Raw genomic sequence first — 20438 nt, forward strand, 5'->3', positions numbered from 1 at the left:
AGAGCATAACTGCCCACCAAAAGCAACTGCTACAAAGTACGTCCTTGTCCTTCCCCCACATCATTACTGCGACTCTACTGACAAATTGGCCATTAATATGTTTGCATCCCATCTTACCTCCCTACAGGATCAGGTCTCTACTGTGCGACCGGATACTCTTATACCTACTACCCACATCCTGCAGTCATGGCATCAATTTAATAGCTCTGATTTCTCAAATCAATAGCTATTGACCGTGCTTTTCCAATCAGTCCAGACACAAACACAGGGCTTCTCAAGGCCACTGCCTGCATCACCTAATCCATTCCTAATGACGAATCAGCCCTTCACTTACAGCAGAGTGAGCTCTATGTGCTAATACAGTGGGCTCTGATGATGGTGAAACTGGATAAAGCAACAAATACTGATTTGACTGTCACCGTTAGCTCTACATAATACTTTCGGATCTCTTGAGCGATTTGCATGCATAATGAAAACGGAACAACTCCCACCTGCGAGAGTCCTGAGTTAAACACTGCAAATGCTTTAGCGGTTGAAATAGTAACAATGAATATTTTATATCATGCAGTGCAATGACAACACAACTGAACCTTATTTGAAAGTAATGAAATGTGTTATACGGTCATTCCAAAATGAAAACCAAGCAACTAGATGACAGCAGTACTGAAACACGGAGGTGCATTAGGTGTACTCTGGGTAGACTTTACAATTTGCACTCATCTGGGATCAATTGTGAGGTCAGTTTCAGGTTTTAAGAGAAAACATCTGGTTCTAAAGCAGCACAGTTGGATTGATCTACTCCAAAAAACACACGCTGGTTGTGTGTCTAAGTGTGTTTTCCTTGTGGAATAGTGGCCTACCTAGATCATTGTCCAGTTCCTCTGTATGTACCCCTTCTTCTCGAGAGGGAGTAAAAGGGGAGCGGGTGTGCACAAAGTGGGGCGAGAAAAAGAGAAGAAGGGTGTCAGAGAGGCAAAAAAAAGGAAAATTACAGCTTAAAGCTTTATAATTATGCCACCATATTATATACACAGTTGAAATGATTATTTTCAAATGATAAATTGCAAAAATTGTGTCATTTATTAATTGCAAAATGATCACAAAACTGCTCTGGAAATCATTCCAGGTTCCACTGCATAGGACACTTGGTTACAGAGGTTCAGTGGAGTTATTTGTTTTTGTGTGAGGAGATTCAATATAATCCAGACCCTGCTTTTAGCATTATAGCAACTGCCTTGGTCTATTTGTCACAAGGTGAGAGTGACTGTTATAGCTATGACAGCTCGAGAGCGCCATCTACTGGCACTCATGAGATCACAATGGATGACTGGAGGGCTTGAGCTGTTATTTACAGAAACTGTTTGAAACTGGACACAGATATTATTTCACATTTTAGATTTGCGACACTAAAAGCTTATTTATGCACAATGCCACAAAAACACTAATGAACAAGCATTATAAATGCATTTAATCAAAAACACACCATGACAAACATGACAAAAACTTGTATCATACCATCATCTTCACATTCCTCCAGGGGTTTCTGAGGTTTGTCCAGGCATCGGGGGTCTATCCAGGATGTCGTCTTTGTGTTGTGGCTAAGAATAGATGCAGAACACAGACAGTGAGGCATTGTTCTAGAAGATGCCAGCAGAACAACATGCTGTGATCTCTTTTCTGCATCCCAGCAGGCAGGAAAACATATACTAAAGATACCGCAATTTTTGATACTTCCTGTCTTGAGATCTGAAAAACTGCCAGTAGCAATAGAACTTAAAATAAGAGACAAAAAACTACTGTATCCTCAGCTATTTATAGTGCAGTCAGTGTCTATACATAAAAATAGTAGACAGATTGCGCTTACATGAAGTATTCGACCAATTTTGGGTCGCATTAGGTCGCAATTTAACATGTATGCATTTCATTGCATTAGATGCAAAAGATCAAACCACCTGTGATCTCCAAACTAATCAACTTTCTTCTGCTTTCATTTTGGTATGGAGGCCCGAATGTGACAAACATTTGAGAAATCACAAAACAAATCAACATCAACAAAAAATTATCTACATGTTGAAAAAAAGTGAAAATTATTCTAATTCATGATTTTTAAATTTCATTAAATTTCAATTACATCCATATTCGCAATAACTTGAATCTTAAATATTTTTTTTTTTATTCTAATTAAATTTTTTTAATAATTTTTAATTTAGTTCCTATTTATTTTTGCCTTTTCCTTGTTCGGTTTAGTTTTTAATCTATTTAAAACTGACTTCACATATTTCATGCATATTTCATAAGCATGACATGTAAAAAAATAAAAACACTACTTGGGTTGATTTTTTGCATTATTTATGCAGACATTCATGTATTTTTCAAATCCAAAAGCTTTTCATGGCCACTGTAAATGTCCGTCCAATAAAGGTATATGACCGGCAGTTCGTTCTTACTCTATAAAGTAGACCTCTCCGTTCTCAGTGTAGGCCATTTCCCAGTTTTCGGGCAGAGGCCCCAGAGGGTCCTCTTCCGTGGGATAGCCGGGGTGTGTGTGTGTATTCTGAGAGCTCTCCGTGGTTGACGCCGAGGTGTTGTTGAGCACGTATGGTTGAACGTGGTCGCGGGCGAAGGGAGGCACAGGGGGGTGGTCGTCCAGTTCACTCGAGTCTCCTGCATGCACACATAAGATTAGTTCACAAATACAGACCCTCTGAGTTCAACATGAGACTCTGGTTGAGAAGTGCATCCTAAATGAACATGGCAATGTACTCTTGATAATGCTAATGGTTTGGAGAGTGGCACCAGGGCACCTCTCTCTCACTTCCTGTAAACTCTGGAGTGACCAAACACTATTCACACTCTACTTTACAGAAATACACATACAGACACCAGGCTGTTTGACACTTTTCCACCCACTTTAAAAATTAAATCACCAACATCCCCTCAAATCAATAAAGTGAAAACCGTTAAAACTTAACTTTCTTGAAGAGGAGAGGAATCTAAACAAAATTGACTCTAAAATACATTGCGTGGCATGCCTGACTGAATTAGCTGCTTTAAATCAAACCACTTGAACCTGTATGAAGAGCACAGCTTATTGCCTTTTTAAATCAAGGGCCCTAAAAATCAACTTGGATATTGAACATAGCATGCAATATAAAATATTATAATATAGCCAAACATACTCTTGATTAAAATACACAACCATCTTTATAATGCTTACAATGACCAGCTTGTAGAATCAGGAGCAGGCATCCACTGGTATTTACTTTTTTTCAGCAAGGGTGCATTACATTTATCAAAAGTGACAGTAAAGACATTTATAACTTTACAAAAAAAAATGCTAATATTATTTCTAATAAATACTGTTCTTCCGTGCTTTCTGTTTATTAAAAAAATACTGGAAAAGAAATGCATCACGGATTCCACAAAAAAAATAAAAAAAAATAAATAAGCAGCACAACTGTTTTCAACATTTATAAAAAATAATAATAAATGTTTCTTGGACATCAGATCGCCATATTTGAATAATTTCTGAAGGATCATGTGACAATAACGACTGGAGAAGTGATGCTGAAAATTCAGCTTTGCAATCACAAGAATAAATGAAATTTTTAAATATATCAAAATTATACTAAACAACAGTTTATATAATTGTAAACATATTTAACAAAATAGTTTATTTTTATGTATTTTTGATCAAAAATACAGTGCACATAAAAAAAAGATTTTGAACAACAGTGTATACATAATTCACTGTCAGTGTGTTACTTCATGTTGATAAAGCACAAAAACGTTTTTAACGTTTAACACTGCATCCGAATGCACTCCTAGTTTTTAATCAGACAGCAAACATGACATGTAGAATGCTCAGTGCTTGAGCAGCTGTATTAACTGAACTTCAGATGTGTACACCTTCTACCTACTCAGATGAGGAAAATGTCTTTGTTGAAGTCTCAAACCCTTCTCTTCGCAAAACTTTTGATTAACAGGTGAACAGGCGGCGCTTTATTGTTGTCCAAGACCAAACGGAATATATCTGAATTCGTAATATAATGCAATGTGGACATGTGCACTGATCTTTGATTCGAGCAATAAAATCACATCGCAAAACTGTTGAAACCTGTTATTAGTGCTGCTCACTTTTTATTAGATTACAAAGACATCACGCGGCTATCTATTTCATAGACAGATTTCTTCTAAGAACACCACAAAATGCAACCCTCTCAATACTCTGATACAGAGTGTAAAAGTTGGCCTGGCGTAACTGTTGGATCAATAAATAAAGATGAGAAGAGTCCATCTTGGTGTTTTCGAACAAAAACAAAGCCCTCTACAAGAGCCAGATGGCGCTCTTTCCCCCTTCCTCCCTGAATCACAATGGTGAAGGAAGAGGAAAGCAACAGAGGCATCCCTCCTCCCTTCTCCCATGTGCCAGACAGAAACTCAAACAAATCGGCTCGCTGCTGACCTGTGAAGCTACTGTTCATTTCAGGAACCTCATCATCATCCTCAGTCTCTGTAGGCACTATTCCAGCATTTTGCATCTCATTGTAGGACTTGGTTCGGCGTGGGGTTGACGGCTGGGAACCAGGAAGGCTGTCTTGCAGAGCATCGCCAGTAATCACTTTCCCACTAGGTGGCTGGCTGGGCGGCTTGGGTGTTCCATAATAGTTACCTAGGCAACAAGAGGATATTACCAGCATTCAGATCAGGAGGGTTAAAGGAAATGCAAGACATGATGATGTGGGGTTTTGAAAATGCTCTATTATAAAAATGACTGCTTGTCTTCATGAAGTTTATGCAAGGGTTATACCATTATCAGTGTTGTCTGGACAATCAGGCAGCATTGTTTAAGGGTAATGAGAGTACACAATGGACAGAGCTGTCTGTCCGAAAGAAAAGCCCTCCACATTATTAAATTAGCGCAATACTTTAGAATTCAGCTGCACGTAAACCTTAATATTAAATAAAAGATTCATTTTGACAAAACTACGGAGCCCAGGAGCTGACATGGTCAGTTCACTTAGTTTTGTCGTGATATGTTGTGGCCATGACAAAACTAAGTGAACTGACCATGTCCAGAGGTGGGTACGAGTTACATTTACTTCGTTACATTTACTTGAGTAATTTTTCGGGGTAACTAATACTTTTCGGAGTATATTTAAAGATGGGTACTTTATACTCTTACTTGAGTAAATGTTTTTGGAAAAATCTGTACTTTTACTTCGTTACTGTGGGCGATGCTCCTCTAAATGCAATAAATGTTATAAATGCTTCAGTTTATTCCAAACGTGCCGTCTACTTTTCTCTGGGCAATGAGCGAAGCCCATTCGCGAATGATTCATTCTTTTGAGTCGATTCTGTTCTAAGGCTTGATCAAACCAATTGGCAAACGAGTGAATTGGTTCATGAATCAGTTTGAAAGAGTCGTTCAGTTCCCTGCCGCACACACTGAGCGTCTGAAGCGGTTCACTCAGAGTTGTAACGTTTAAGAATATCAGCAGCGTTGAAAACGGGGCTATGGAACTGCACTGAATTAAAAGCAAATCTGCAAAGGCTATTATTTGCTTGCAATGGAGATCCTTATTAGATGAACACCACGTGTGCTGTCTACTGTTTAACAGGTAATAACTTGGGCTACATTCGATTACAGTACATGATACCACTGTGACATTAGTTTGTTGTCATGTGTGGCTTATAACAGAGGGGAGTCAAGTTGAATGCAGCTTCCAAAAGACAAAAAATAACCGATTAAGATTGTATTAATTTTAATACAATCACAACGGTGTGAGTACGTTCAGCAAGTCATATCATCAGCTGCTAAATTCAGATCTGTGATCGCTTGCTGGCGCTGAGCCAGAGACAGACGAGTTTTTACAGAACTGCGCATTATAACCAATCACACACGATTCTGTTGAGCTTTTGAATGCAATGGCCAATCAGAGGTGTTCAGATGAGTCATCGCTAAAGTGCCGGTGCTTCCTTCACTCGCTCACTGACTGAATACCTCTTTCTGACGAATTCTCTCGTCAGAAACAACAAAGTGCAGATGTGTGTACGAATCTATAATTAAGATATTGATTTCACAGTGTTAACAGTTTCAGTTATTTTAATGGGAGTTTCTGAAAGTGATTGAAATCTAGACTGTCAGTAAAAATGATCTTTAATAATGTAAATGTTATTTACTCTCTTTCTGAACAATGAAAGATTAGTAGCAATATTTATATCACATTAACTTTCAATGTTAAATAATAATAAATTACATAAATTGGAGTAAAGGCTGAAATATATACATTTATACACACACACATACATTACATACATTTTATCTATATATCTAAATAAAAATAGGCTCCGTATATATGACCCAAAGTAACTAGTAACTAACTACTTGAGTAGATTTTTTATCCGATACTCTTTTACTCTTACTCAAGTAACTATTCAAGACTAGTACTTTTACTTTTACTTGAGTAAATATTTCTATAATTACTTTTACTTTTACTTGAGTACAGTTTTTGGGTACTCTACCCACCTTTGACCATGTCATCTCCTATGCACTGTACATATTACATCAGCAGAACAGCGTAAAAATAAAGATTATTAACAAAAGTGTCATTTGTTATGTCTAATGGGTGAGAATTCACACATATATAGAGCACAGTGGGATCCAAAAGTCTGAGACTACATTGAAAATATCATTTCAAAATATACGTTATATATATTTTTTGTGTGTAAATAATTATACATGTGAAATATATATATATATATATATATATATATATATATATATATATATATATATATATATATATATATATATATATATATATATATATATATCAATGATTAATACTAAGAAAGTTTAAGAATTAAAAAAAAAATTACAATGTAAATATGATAATTAAGTGTATCCACTATTTCTAGGTCACCCATTAAATAAGTAAATTTGTGACACTGATAATCTGAAAGTATAATATAAAAAATGTATTATCTAAAAATGTTGAACAAAAAATATGAAATCAAATAGATAAATACTGAGTTTCTGCACTATTTCTGGGTCACTAATCAAATAAGTAGTTTTGATCATGTAACTATGTACAAAAGGTCAGATTTTCACCTTATGGGCCAAATGTGCCATCCTGCAATCCTCATTGATCTAAGAGCACTGCCTTAGTTTATCAAAACTAAACCTTAATAACATTTAGTATGAGATACAAAATCCCAAAAGTTATGCAATGGATAATAGTTACCACTGCATGTATTTATATGAGAAAAGCTTCAGAGTTTGTTCTGCATGGGGGAAAAAAGCCTCAAAACACTGTGCACACATATAACATTTTACTTTTTTTTTTTAAACTATGACAAGTAAATTAGTTACATATAAATGTTTACCTTCATACGATCCAATCTCCAGCAGTGTCCCACTCTGTTCAAGCTTCAGAAACTCGTCCACTGTCAAATAATTATAATCTACTCCTGGCACCTCTCCGTCACGAGGGGTGCGGGTTGTACCTGTGACAAGCAAAAAAAGACACAGAACCCATAAGATACTGACAACATGAAACTGCTAATTTATGCTTAAAACCACATAAACACCATGTCTATGATTACCACCTAAACCAGGGCCAACAACAACCACATGCTACAGTCTACAGGCTCCTGGAAGCCAATCGCTGGGTGTGAAATCAGTGTGAGAGTGCTTTGCACAGCTAAAAGTGAAGATGTTGTAACACCTTGATGATAATTGGTTGTAGGAGAGCAAAGTGTGGCTCTGATCCCCACTGTATTGCTGTAACTACATATTAAATTAAAGCAGCTTTGGAGATCAAAGAGTCCATACGACTACTCCTCTATCACATTCCCTTACACCCCGTTTAGACCTTCTATTAAAATCAGTCTCAGACGATCCAATCACAAATGGTCAGTGCTAAATTCATGTGTAAAAAGGGTTCAAATACATACCAGACAGCAGTAAACCAGACCACTGACCCGTCAACCAACCATGCATCTAGACAATGATAAATGGAACTTTAAATCATGTGCCAAGGCCTTCAAAATGTACTGTTTTTGTATCCATGTTGGTTTCATATAGTTCAAAAGCATATGACTTACACCATTTTCAAAAATTGTTTCAATTTAATGACTAAAAACATTACCTGGTGTAATCAGCGAATAAAAAGTAAACATTTTCCTTACCCTTGAATTCACAAAAACACATATACATTTTAAATATTGTATTACAAATATCATGAACTAATTCATAAATATCACTGAGTTTTTGTGAAGCTGCAACAACATTTTACAACTAACTTCCTGTATCCTTTCATAGGGTCAGATAAATAAGTCTAGGTATTACAAAAAAGAAGATCATTCCATTCCTCTTAATTCCTAGGTGTAACCAAAGCTTCATGTATTTCCTTTTTTTCCTTTCTTTCTCCACACAACCTATTCAAATGTACTCTGATAACCCAAGAGCATGTTTATTAGACACCATGATCGATCATATTATCCATCCACTCACACAACGCTCATACAGATTGAAGTGTATTTGCCCCTTGTGTTATATCTGTAATCAATATCTCAGCTGTCATAAATCAAGTCTTATCAACGCGACTGTATTTATTTGCACTTGGACACTGGGGTCTTCTGAAGCGATTCACGATGCTGAAGGATAAGACGGTGGGCTGACAGTCACCGCATGTCTCACACGCTCATCCTCCTGTGTGCTGTATCTCCCCATCACTTGATGGAGCTGATGAATAGCTGATATAAATAGCACCCCACAATGGGAGATGCTCTTTGGCAGCCATCTTAGTGACACTGGTGATAAATCAAAGATTTGATGATAACTCAGTTTTCTCAACAACCTCACAATGTAATATTCTCTTTGGTTTACAGGCCCTCTCGGTAGCGACTAGTGTAAAACGCAAGCCCCAAAATGGATGCTCTGCAAAGCCTGTGTGTCACTTAGCCTTCCCCTGGTCATGGGGTATTGGGACAAAAATGCCCCTGCACAAACAAATGTAAACTATAACGTCTGTTGCTGATAAATTAATAGAAAGTGATTTGCTCATGTTTCACCGCATTTGATTTTAGCCGTTTTTACAGTGTTAAGCACTATAACCTAGAACACTGTCTAAGACTTGATGGTTGCTCTGTCAATTCTTCGTCATCAGTTAGGAACCTAGGTGTGCTACTTGATCGCAATCTTTCCTTACAAAGCCACGTTTCTAGCATTTGTAAAACTCAATTTTTCCATCTCAAAAATATATCTAAATTACGGCCTATGCTCTCAATGTCAAATGCAAAAATGTTAATCCATGTAATTATGACTTCAAGGTTAGATTATTGTAATGCTTTATTGGGTGGTTGTTCTGCACGCTTGGTAAACAAACTACAGCTAGTCCACCGTGGCCACCAGATCCAGTCTGTATCCAGATCAGAGGGTCACTGCAGTCACCGGGATCCAGTACGTATCCAGACATGATGGTGAATCAGCACCTAGAAAGGACCTCTACTGCCCTGAAAGACAGGGGAGACCAGGACAACTAGAGCCCCAGATACAGATCCCCTGTAAAGACCTTGTCTCAGAGGACCACCAGGACAAGACCACAGGAAACAGATGATTCTTCTGCACAATCTGACTTTGCTGCAGCCTGGAATTGAACTACTGGTTTCGTCTGGTCAGAGGAGAACTGGCCCCCCAACTGAGCCTGGTTTCTCCCAAGGTTTTTTTCTCCATTCTGTCACCGATGGAGTTTCGGTTCCTTGCCGCTGTCGCCTCTGGCTTGCTTAGTTGGGGTCACTTCATCTACAGCGATATCGTTGACTTGATTGCAAATAAAAACAGACACTATTTAAACTGAACAGAGATGACATAACTGAATTCAATGATGAACTGCCTTTAACTATCATTTTGCATTATTGAGACACTGTTTTCCAAATGAATGTTGTTCAGTGCTTTGACGCAATGTATTTTGTTTAAAGCACTATATAAATAAAGGTGATTGATTGATTGATAACCAATCACACACAATTCTGTTGATCTGTCTGCATGCAAAAAGCCGCATCTCAGACAGTGTACGCGAGAACCAAATTGAGTTCTCTTTCACTTCTTCTTGACCAAATGCACACAAAACGATATCCGAATCACAGTCTTGATGAGTATCCACATAAACACATATTGTTTCCAAAAACCACTCTTCACCCCTGTGACAAGTGGGGTGGGGCCGAGAGCCGGGGGAACAGAGCGAGGCCGGTGGAGTGATTCGGAAATGAGTGACACCTGTGCCTCTCACCGGTCTCGAGTCACATGGAGGGGTTCGGAAGGATACAAAAGAGGACCGACGACAGTGAAGGACGAGAGAGGACCAGGCCTGGACTTTATTTTGTGTTTGGTTTTTGTTTATGCACGGCAGTCGTCCGTGAGGGGCTGACGCACTGTTTTTTGTTTATTTTATTGTTAAGTCTTGATTTGAATGTTCACCGGTTCCCGCCTCCTCCTTCCTGTGATTGTGAATTTTTTATATTGTTACAACCCCAAACCAGCAGGTTCAGGTCTTCCACCCGTAATGGTAGTATACTGCTCAGTCCCCTCACCATATTGGCTCAAATGCATAAGCAATTGCACTTATTATGGGCTCAACAGTTCTTTTAATTTCATCTCGTTCAATTTAAAAGCATACGTGTTAAAAAGTAAAGAAAAATTGTTATATTACTTCACTGGCCAATTTAGCCATAACAAAACAAAACATTGTTATAGCCAAAAGCTATAACAAAACATACTTTTTTCTTTAAAACGGTTAAATTAATTGTGTTTAATATATTTTTTTTTACTAAATGATGTAAACTTGCCTGACTGCTTCACTTCCACTTTAAAAGCATATTTGTGTTGTTTATTATTTATTTTTATTTATACTATTTGTCATTTTTGTGCAACTACTTGCCTGTCAGTCAAGCTTGTGGCAGAACATTTTGCAGTGTTTGCATGTTTATTACTTCAGATAATTAATTAAAATTAAATTAATTCATTTAAAAAATTAAATTTAAATTAAAAAAATTAAATTAAAATGTATGCATTTAGCAGACGCTTTTATCCAAAGCGACTTACATTGCATTCAGGCTATAAATTTTTACACATGTGTTCCCGGGAAATCGAACCCCCAACCTTGCGCTTGATAACGCAATGCGTCACCAATTGAGCTACAGGAACACTATTTAAAAAGAAGTTTAATAATTTTAAGTTTTTAGAAGTTTAATTTCATAAAGCACCCTAGTTCTGCTCCTATGAACAATAAATAGAAGACAAAGCACTTTCACTTCACACTTAACACAACATGCACCAATATGAACCAATGTCACTACTGCAAGCAGAAAAACATATCCACAAATATATCAATTAGGGATGGTAAGATTCAAATATTTGCATCGGTGCATCTGCATAAAAGTTAACAATGTGATGCACTGATTTAAAAAAGTGTGTATCAGATACAAGTTGGCATTTGTATCATGATGCATCATTTCTAACATATGCATCGGTAAAAAAAATATGTATTTATATATAATTATTAGTAGATGCATTATACTTTCATTATTAACAAAATGACCAAAACTTGTAACCAATATTTTTATATGTAGATTGTTTTATCTTCTCTAAACCGTTTCTCAATTGTATTCTCTCATCATCACTCACTGATGCTACATTAATATGACACATCACAACACTACGAGACAGAGGCATGTCATGAGTCACACAGAATATAGATTAACATGGCCGAGGTAGAGCTGCAGCTTCCACCAAATAATAACAATAAAACAAAATAAAAGCAAACTATCTGTACCCTATTGAATTGCATACCATCACCCCCCCCCCCCCCCCCATTACATCGCATAGCATTTAATCACATTGTGTTGAAGCAAATCAAAAGATTTCACTGCATCGTAATTGGGGTGAGTCGTATCGCATCGGTAGCTGCTTCACATGTATCGCTGGCTATACATCGAGATGCGTATCACATCAGCCTCAGTTATGAAGATGAACATTTCTAATATAAATAGCATGACTGTCACATGATTATGTATTTTCTTGTTGCTAGGGACAACCCTTGAAGGAGCCTCATCTCTCATTTCTGAGGGGATCAAACCGTTTCATATCACACACTATGCCAAAGAGTGAAGATTGTGTGCAAATCAACAGCCTCAAAAACAAATATAAAGGCAAAGTCAAGCACCTGTGTGAACTTTTATATCAGGCACACAATTTCTTGTCTCTGAGAGCATTTGCTAAATAACTTATCGTTATGTATTATATGAACTTGTTACTGACATGATATTATATGCAAAAAAGTCAATGTTCACCATTAAGTTAACCAAAGTGTTTTTAGCCAGCTGAAAACGCCAAGTTGTGAGCGCTTCAGAGCCCTTCTGCAGCGCTGCGTTTTCAGTTATTAAGATGCTTTGGTTATTGTGATATGATGTCTCTGCTAAAGTAATATGGCAAATGTATTGTGAATAAAATTTTTCTTCAAGCATTATTTTTTATAGCAATACTGTGGTAGTCTGGGAATTCCATCTGGTTTAGACATGAATACTCGGATACAAGCAACATTAAAGGGTAAGTTCACCCAAGAATGAAAATTTGTCCCTGTTCTTCTCACCCTCAAAGCATCCTAGGTGTATGTTACTTTCCTTTTTCAGAATAATCCAATCGAAGTTATATAAAAAATTGTCCTTGCTCTTCCAAGCCTTTCAATGGGGTTAATCGGGTTGTCAACAGTTCAGAAGACGTGAAATAAAGTGCACGAATCCATAATAAAATGTCCGTCACATGAATGAAGTGAATAAAGGCCCCCTGTAGCGAACTGATGCATTTTTGTAAGATAAATTTCCAGATTACAAATGTAATAAATAAAAAAATTCGGTAACACTTTAGAATAGGTAACACTTATTAGTTGCTTATTAGCATGCATATTACTAGAAAATTAGCCATGTATTAGTGCTAATTAAGAACATATCAATGCCTTATTCTACTTGACCTTATTCTACATCCCTAATCTTACCCAATACCTAAACCTAACAACTACCTTACTAACTATTAATAAGTAGCTAATTGAAAATGTATTGAGAGAAATATCGTAGTTAACAAGTGTTACCTATTCTAAAGTGTTACCAAAATTTCTCACTTTTGCTGACTGTGGGGAACCGGAAGACGTGCAGGTGGATATTGTAGTTCGTCAGCGCGGCGTGGTTAGTGACGAGTGCGAAGAGAGAACAAAAAAAAACGCCAGTCACGAATTAGAAACACAAGATGAAGATTTGTAAAGAAAAACGTCAACAGAAAAGAAAAACAAATGTCTGACTTGACTCAATGTATTTTGCCCCACCCCCAAACATATGATTTGACTATTAGTCGAATATCAGCAAGATTTGAAAATTCCGATTCGACTACGAAAATCCTTAATCGGGGACACCCCTAATTATTAGTAACAAAAATATTTTGTAACATGATAAATATCTAATATTTTTGATTAATTTAAATTTCTTTAAAAAAATCTTTGCAAAGACTTTTGAACGGTTCATGATTTTCCCTGCAATTTGTATTAATTTCCATGAATTAAAAACTAAATGTAAAATTCTTTGATATTTACAGCTTTCCCATGACCGTTCGATTCTGAATGGACTTAATTATCCCTGGGTGCACATGTGACATCAGCACACTGTGTTTAGCAAGAGTAGATTACACTTTAGAATACACTTATCTTTATAGACTTTTTTTTTTTTTAAACAAAGAAATCAGCATAATCACTTTTGATTCTGCTGTTAATATACTTATGCTAGATCACTGAAAGCTCATCAGGCACCCAAGTGCTAAAGCACTAAAGGTAAGGATAAGTGACAACAAACTTCACAATCTGCAGCTGTTCAATCCCAGCCTACACAAACTCATCAGTTGTGGGTCAGTGACTGCGAACAGAAGGGGTTGCTGTCGCCAAATGGCATGATCCAGGGCCCAAAAGAGAAACAATCTCTTAATGGGGGTTTACAACCCTCTGCTAAATGATAACCCCCTCGCTGACACACATGCATCAGTAGCTATAGCTGCTACCACATTTGCTGGCCATTGTATTTCCAAGCAGTAAATGTGTGTGTATGTGCGGCTGAAGACATTCTCTCCCTGGAAAAGAACAGTGGTGCTACATAATGAATCAGCATCAGGAGTTCCCACAATGCAGCCTGGGAACATGCAACACATGCATGCATACGCACACATACACACTCAAATATAACTTGGTATATTATGTATTACGTAGTGTTTTTAATGGAACTAATTTTTCTCAGCGCAAAAGTGTTTCCATCTGACTGTAACCCAAATAATATAAACTCTTGCAATTGTGAGATAAAAAGTCTGAATTGTGAAAAAAAGAAGAAAAGTTTACATCTTTCTGATTTTATATCTGTCAGTTTCTCATAACTGAAAAGTTACATATATTTATTCTTAAATCTAAATCTAAAATTTTGGAGGTAGAAATGGGCATCTATAATATACAACAGTCTCCTTCCCAGAAGGGAATTCTTTCAGATCCATCAGATTTCACATTTTTTACATGCTTTCCTCATGGAGGTGGATTGTAAATCATCTTCAAATGGGTCATTTCATGGAAAACAGGATTTTCCCAGCTCCTCTGATATAAAAGAACTCAACAGACCCCAAAGACTTACTTTCACAACACAAAGACCATTTATGGAAACTAAGTTGCAAAAGCAGGTCAATCTGTAGTCGTCACAGTATTGATGTAAAGACTATGAGGGCATTAACATATTACCGCCCACATTTACACATCAACAGCTATTCAGCATTTAACAACATTGCCTGTACTGATGAATGACAGCGTGAACTACACCACTAGTTTTCATATGCAAAGAAGTTAGCCAATCAGAAAAAAGGTCATTTACATTTAGATAATCTTATATAATGTTGCCTGTTTAATTCTAAGGGTCGCAAAAAGAGTGCAAATTATTTTTTAAAATCAAATTTAGACTTTGGTAAAAAAAAAATGACCTTAGCAAAAATATACAGAGCTTCAAAGGTTATATCGGTTTTATCGGCATCCCTTTCGTTGTGGTTTGACAAATGTAAATGTTTTCTTGAAAAGAACAGCAGTCTCTTCTTGCCCTAGGTGTAGTCAAGGTCTGGCTGAGATGTTGACATGCAGTCTGATTCTGGATCAGTCTGTCAGACAGTAATCCCCTTTAGACCCCATGTAGCTTAAGCCTGACTGAGCTGTTGACTCAGCTTATGACTGATTCTGGATCTGTCTGTCATGTTGAATGGCATTTCTTCCTCTCACCTGTGAGCTAGCATCTGTCCGTCCTCTCTACAGGAGGAAATCTGGACAAATGTCCTTCCTGCAAAAATGTCATCATTAACTCACCCTTATGTTATTTTAAACCCACATTTTTTAAAGGCTTTGCAATTACAAAAAGGGATGTACCAATACCAATAACAAATAAATGGTCAATATTACAATTCCATACTATTGAGTCTAAATAAATTAAATCAATTGTTTTAAATGCTATGAGTGAATTTAGGCATCACAACGTTATAATGTACAGTATGAAAAGTGTATATATTAATTTAGACTTGCCAAAGATAATATCAGTATTATTATGATTATTTTTATTTTAAGTGAGTGTTAGATGATGACAAAAGTGCTTTTGCAAAATAAAACATTTGCTTTAGAGCAAGCACTTTCCTTAAAATGACATCTGAAGTATTCCATGGAAGAACCAAAGTCATCCGGATCTGGAACGATTTGAGGGTGAGTGAATCTTGACAGAATTTTAATTTTGGGGGGTGATTTAATCCTTTAAGTGAACTTGTGGTTAGCACAAGGACAGAATCGGAGAGCTGTGAACTGAATTGAAATGAGTGCAGCGATTTGGCAGCAAACACAGAGGCTCATTCATTCTTAATGACAGACTGATCCCTATTTTAAGTCATTTCTCCTCAAGTGTCTCAGATGACAGCAAGTTTCAAGATCTCTACGCCTCAAAAAGACAAATAAATATATAATTCTTTCCAGGATGTGGTAGATTGCTGTAAAATGTAATATTACAATTCAAAGTTTCCATGCCAGGTCTGTCTTATTTTCCTCAAAATAGAGCTTGATCTTTCTACACATCTTTGCATATGACATAAACACATGCAGCGTGTAAAAGAAAATCTGCATAGTGAAGTGTTAAGCCAGCAAGGAACCTGAAAGCACCAAAGACATGCATATTTAAGTTAAACATCACACGTTCTAAAATACATCAGAAAAACAACAATGCCGCGTGTGCACATCCAGCACACAAACTGACTCTAAAAATAGCCGTGTCTGATAAATCAGTTTATTTTAGTGCTGGGTTTCCAGGAGCACTGCAGCACCCAGTTTTGTGTTCCTAGTTCAGGTTTCTGATATGACCTACACTCGAACTTTATAACAGGACTTTATTCAGATTTGGAACAGCATGAAGTTCCTTTTTGATAAACTTTCCTTTTTTGAGTTATTAATAATAATAATAAAATTCAAAAGTATTATATTAGTATACATTTTGGTTTTTTCAAAGCATTATTTTGGAAGACCAGTTCAAAAGCACAACCTAAGAATTGCCATTTGGAAGGTTTTTGCATGGACCCTGGGTCAGCATACTGTAAATAACAACCTGAAGTTCTGCTCAGTCAAACTTCAGCTTCCCACGAACATCTCTAGGCATAAGGCTTCACAGACTCACATGGCTATAAAAGATGAAAAATTAATTTCTAAACACCTTTTTCTTTTGAAAAACTAAAACTTTCTAAAACCAAAAAAAAAAAAAATAAGCTAGTGTGCTTGCCAAGGTGTTGCTAAGCAGTTGGTGGCTTTTGTGCCACTGCTAGCATTGAGCAGTCGGTGAGACAGATGACTTTGACTGGCTATACAGCTTAAGTCCCTTTCACACTGCCATTCATGCAAATACAGGGGTAAAGTGTTCCTGCAATTGTTCCCTGGTCGCTAGATTTGGCACTTTCACACTGCCAGTGATGACCCGTTATATGTGCGTGCTTTCACACACAACCCTTGAAGATCCCGTAACGACACGTGACATCAGCGCGTGATGTGTAATGTACGAGTCGACAACGTTAGGCATGTTATACTTTCACTGAAGCAAGCAAACGATCTCTGCGTCAGAGCGGAAAGTGAGGAACTAACTGATCTCTGCTTCATTACAGTTTGCACATATGTTTTCATCGTGAATGTTGATCTAAATTCAAAACAGCTAGTAAAAGAGTCGCGCGATAATGAGCGTGATCACTTTGACACGGAATTAGATCTGGCTTTTGTTCACACAGCGCTCGTCCCGGGTCGAACTCGGTAATCAATCCCGGGACGTGGTTGCTTTCACACAGAAGGCGACCCGGCAATGTTCCGGAAATATTGCGGGTCCGACGTGCAGTGCGAAAGGGGCTTTAGTGAATCAGTGCACGTGAAAGTGATGAAAGCTAGAAAATGGCAAGTCAAGAGGGCACACATAGAAGGCTGCTCTAATTTGACGTCATTTTATCTAAGAATTCCAATATGCATATTGAATAAAGAAAGTGATCAATATGATTCATATACAAAACGGTAAGCAAGTGCTTCTTTTTTATTGTTTGTATATCAAAAACAAATTTTTATATAGCAATACTAATTTATTACTTTAAACCTATGTGTCATCTTAAAGAAAAAGCAGACATCTCAACAAGCTGGAAAAACTGAATTTATTATTTCTTTTTTTTTTTCAAACTAAATACAATGAATTGGGATGAATCCCTAAAGTAAATAATAGGACTTCTTTTTTTTATAGGATTTAAAAAAAATACTTTTCAAAATGAAATGTCAACAAAGAAAAAAGAAAACTGCAATATATATGTTTTTTCCTGTCCATGGCGGAAATATTTTAGGACGGGTTATAAATCAAATCCAAACCCTCATGGTTATTTTTTTATTTTTTTATTTTTTTCAAATATCTATCCTAAGTAAAAGCAAAAAAAAATGTAAATAGCTTTAGCAAAACATTGGAAGAGATGCAATGTCACAATAAAATGCTATGAAATAAATACACGCGCACAAAAAAGGAAAAAAAACAGGCAGCTTTGAATCATAAAGCTGGATGTTGGCTTTAGAGTGTAACAAGGCCTTGACTTCAAACCATTTGCTATGTGTGCATGCGCATACTAATCTGTCACTGAGAGAAGAGATAAACCAGAGTTGCAAAGTGGACAAAAATAGTAAGCCTGTGTGATTCAGCAGTCTGATGACTCTTAAACATAATAGGATTCAAAATTAGCATGTATCTATATTCAAATCCTTAAAGGTCAGGCAAAGGTGTGCAACACAGTGAAACTGGCACAACATCAGAAGCCTTAATGCATTAAATACTTTCATTGTGTCTTTTATTTGTGGTTCAACAAAGATTAATCCTTCACTGATTAAAAGAAATCTAAAAACATAATAATACTGTAAATATTTTATATTAATGTTATTACATACATATCTAGGTGCCTGAAATGCCCACAAAGTGTACTTTCCTTTCCCAATCCAGACACAAAGAAGTTTTGGTGCTTCTTTGTTTTCTTTCATAGTAGGTCAGCTTCACCTCTCACAGCCACAACACAAATGTTACCTGGCATTGTGAAATCGGACATAGCAACATATTGTCCAGTTATAAAGTGGATCGAGGCGTTTAAGGAGAGGTATTGCATTCCTGGAGAGCAATACTGCAGTAACTTGAGAGGCAATCAATCAGACGCAATGCTTTAAGTGACTCGGAGTCTCACCGCCGTGATTCAGTTAGCCGTGTAGCGTAGGCTGTTGTTAACACATTTGGAAACAAATCATTATCATCATCATTCTAATAATAGTCAAGACTCTTACTATACCAGCATTCGGATGTGTGCGCATTTTCCAAAATTATTAAAGGGCCTGTGGTTTTTGGCTTGAAATACAAGCGTGATTTCAATTTTCTCTGAGAAAAACTGAGTTAGTTTGAGATGCTTAATCTTCTGCGCTCTTCTCACAGAAGCAATTTCTTGCGTCTTCTGATGCCCCCCCAGTTAAATACATAAAAACTAATTGAAAAAATGCTCTTGTACACTGGAATGTGTTTGTTCTGAGCTGTTATCTGCATGGCTTGATTGAATTTTTCATGACCCTGACCCAGTGAGTAATACAGGCTGCTCACTCTCATTCTTCTTCTTCCTTTATTTTCTCTCTTTTTTGCTATCTTGTCATCTCTCCTTTTTTCCCTGCATGTGCTTCTCTCTCTAATCTATAAATGAAAGGCACTGACATGACTGGTGAGGAAACAATACATCATTAGCATGCTAATAAAAGTTGGTGTAGTACGAACTTATTTCAAAATTTCTCCAATGAAACAACAGATAAAAAATACAGAGGCCGCATCTTACACTCTCAATTGTATGTAATTGTTAAATGGTCCTTAAAATATGAAGGTGCCCCCCCATTTATCACCTACTTCTAATAGTCATTATTAATGACTATTAGAAGTAGGTGATAAATGGGGGGGGGCATACAATTGTAAACCTTTTAACCTTTGACAAGCGCACTGAAGTTATTACACCACCTGTTGCATATCCTGACTGACACGGAACAGAAGAAAGGATTTTTGAAGTACAAAAAAGAAGAGAATCTGAAAATACCTATACTTTGTCAGAAGCATTAATCAAAAGGCAAAGCAGCAATAAATGGCATGTCCAGGCTGGAGGCGACATCAGTAGAGTTCAGAGAAATACAAGATATTGACAGTCTTGTCACAGCAGAGGCGTTTGAGAGCCTCTGCTTTCTCTTCCGTGTGACTGATGCCCACAAACTGTTGACAGATCACTACAGATTTATCAAAACACACCGGATTGTACTGTAATAGCTTGTACTGGTAATGCTAACACTTCACATTGTACATACACAACCGATCACTGGTTAATTAACAAATCTTCGCAATCAACCATCACTAAAGCTTGAAATGTCGTATCACAGTGTATTACAGTGATTTTACCATGATAAAGTGGTGTTCTTACCCACAACACACACCATACTGTGAAGAACAAATATAACTGTAAGTAAAAGCTTTAAGTCTTTAAGTAAGTTACTTAAATATACTTTCTATATAATGAATCTGTAATTCAAATAACAAAACAAAAAAGTATTACATTTGGCACATTGTTTTTCTTGGACCAAGGCGTATCATGTAATGTTTACACATGCAATCTCTCCACAAAAACAAGCTTAGTAATTTTTTTTATTTCAAAACTATTTTGAGCCAGAATGGTTTATAACTAGACAAAGCAGAAGGTTGAAGAGAGAGAGAGAGAGAGAGAGAGAGAGAGAGATAGGAAGAAACTTGGCATCTTATGTTACCCATTT

The 20438-nt window shown here is 36.8% G+C and overlaps 1 protein-coding gene across 10 annotated transcripts in view; it reads right to left on the bottom strand.

The window, feature by feature from the left end:
* The window catches only part of LOC128022401 (membrane-associated guanylate kinase, WW and PDZ domain-containing protein 1), a 118734-nt gene that overhangs the window by 36285 nt on the left and 62011 nt on the right, over positions 1–20438 (bottom strand). For 9 of the 10 annotated variants that reach the window (XM_052609925.1, XM_052609930.1, XM_052609929.1 and 6 more), the window contains 5 exons: positions 7390–7509; positions 4466–4672; positions 2448–2664; positions 1516–1598; positions 861–896 (listed from right to left, as the gene is read on the bottom strand). In XM_052609925.1, coding sequence (XP_052465885.1) covers positions 861–896; positions 1516–1598; positions 2448–2664; positions 4466–4672; positions 7390–7509 — 663 coding nt within the window. The remainder of the gene's footprint in view (positions 1–860; positions 897–1515; positions 1599–2447; positions 2665–4465; positions 4673–7389; positions 7510–20438) is intronic. The other variant, XM_052609928.1, reaches the window with a different exon arrangement.

The sequence above is a fragment of the Carassius gibelio genome, chromosome A11, assembly GCF_023724105.1.
Source record: "Carassius gibelio isolate Cgi1373 ecotype wild population from Czech Republic chromosome A11, carGib1.2-hapl.c, whole genome shotgun sequence".
In the NCBI taxonomy this organism is placed as follows: domain Eukaryota; kingdom Metazoa; phylum Chordata; class Actinopteri; order Cypriniformes; family Cyprinidae; genus Carassius; species Carassius gibelio.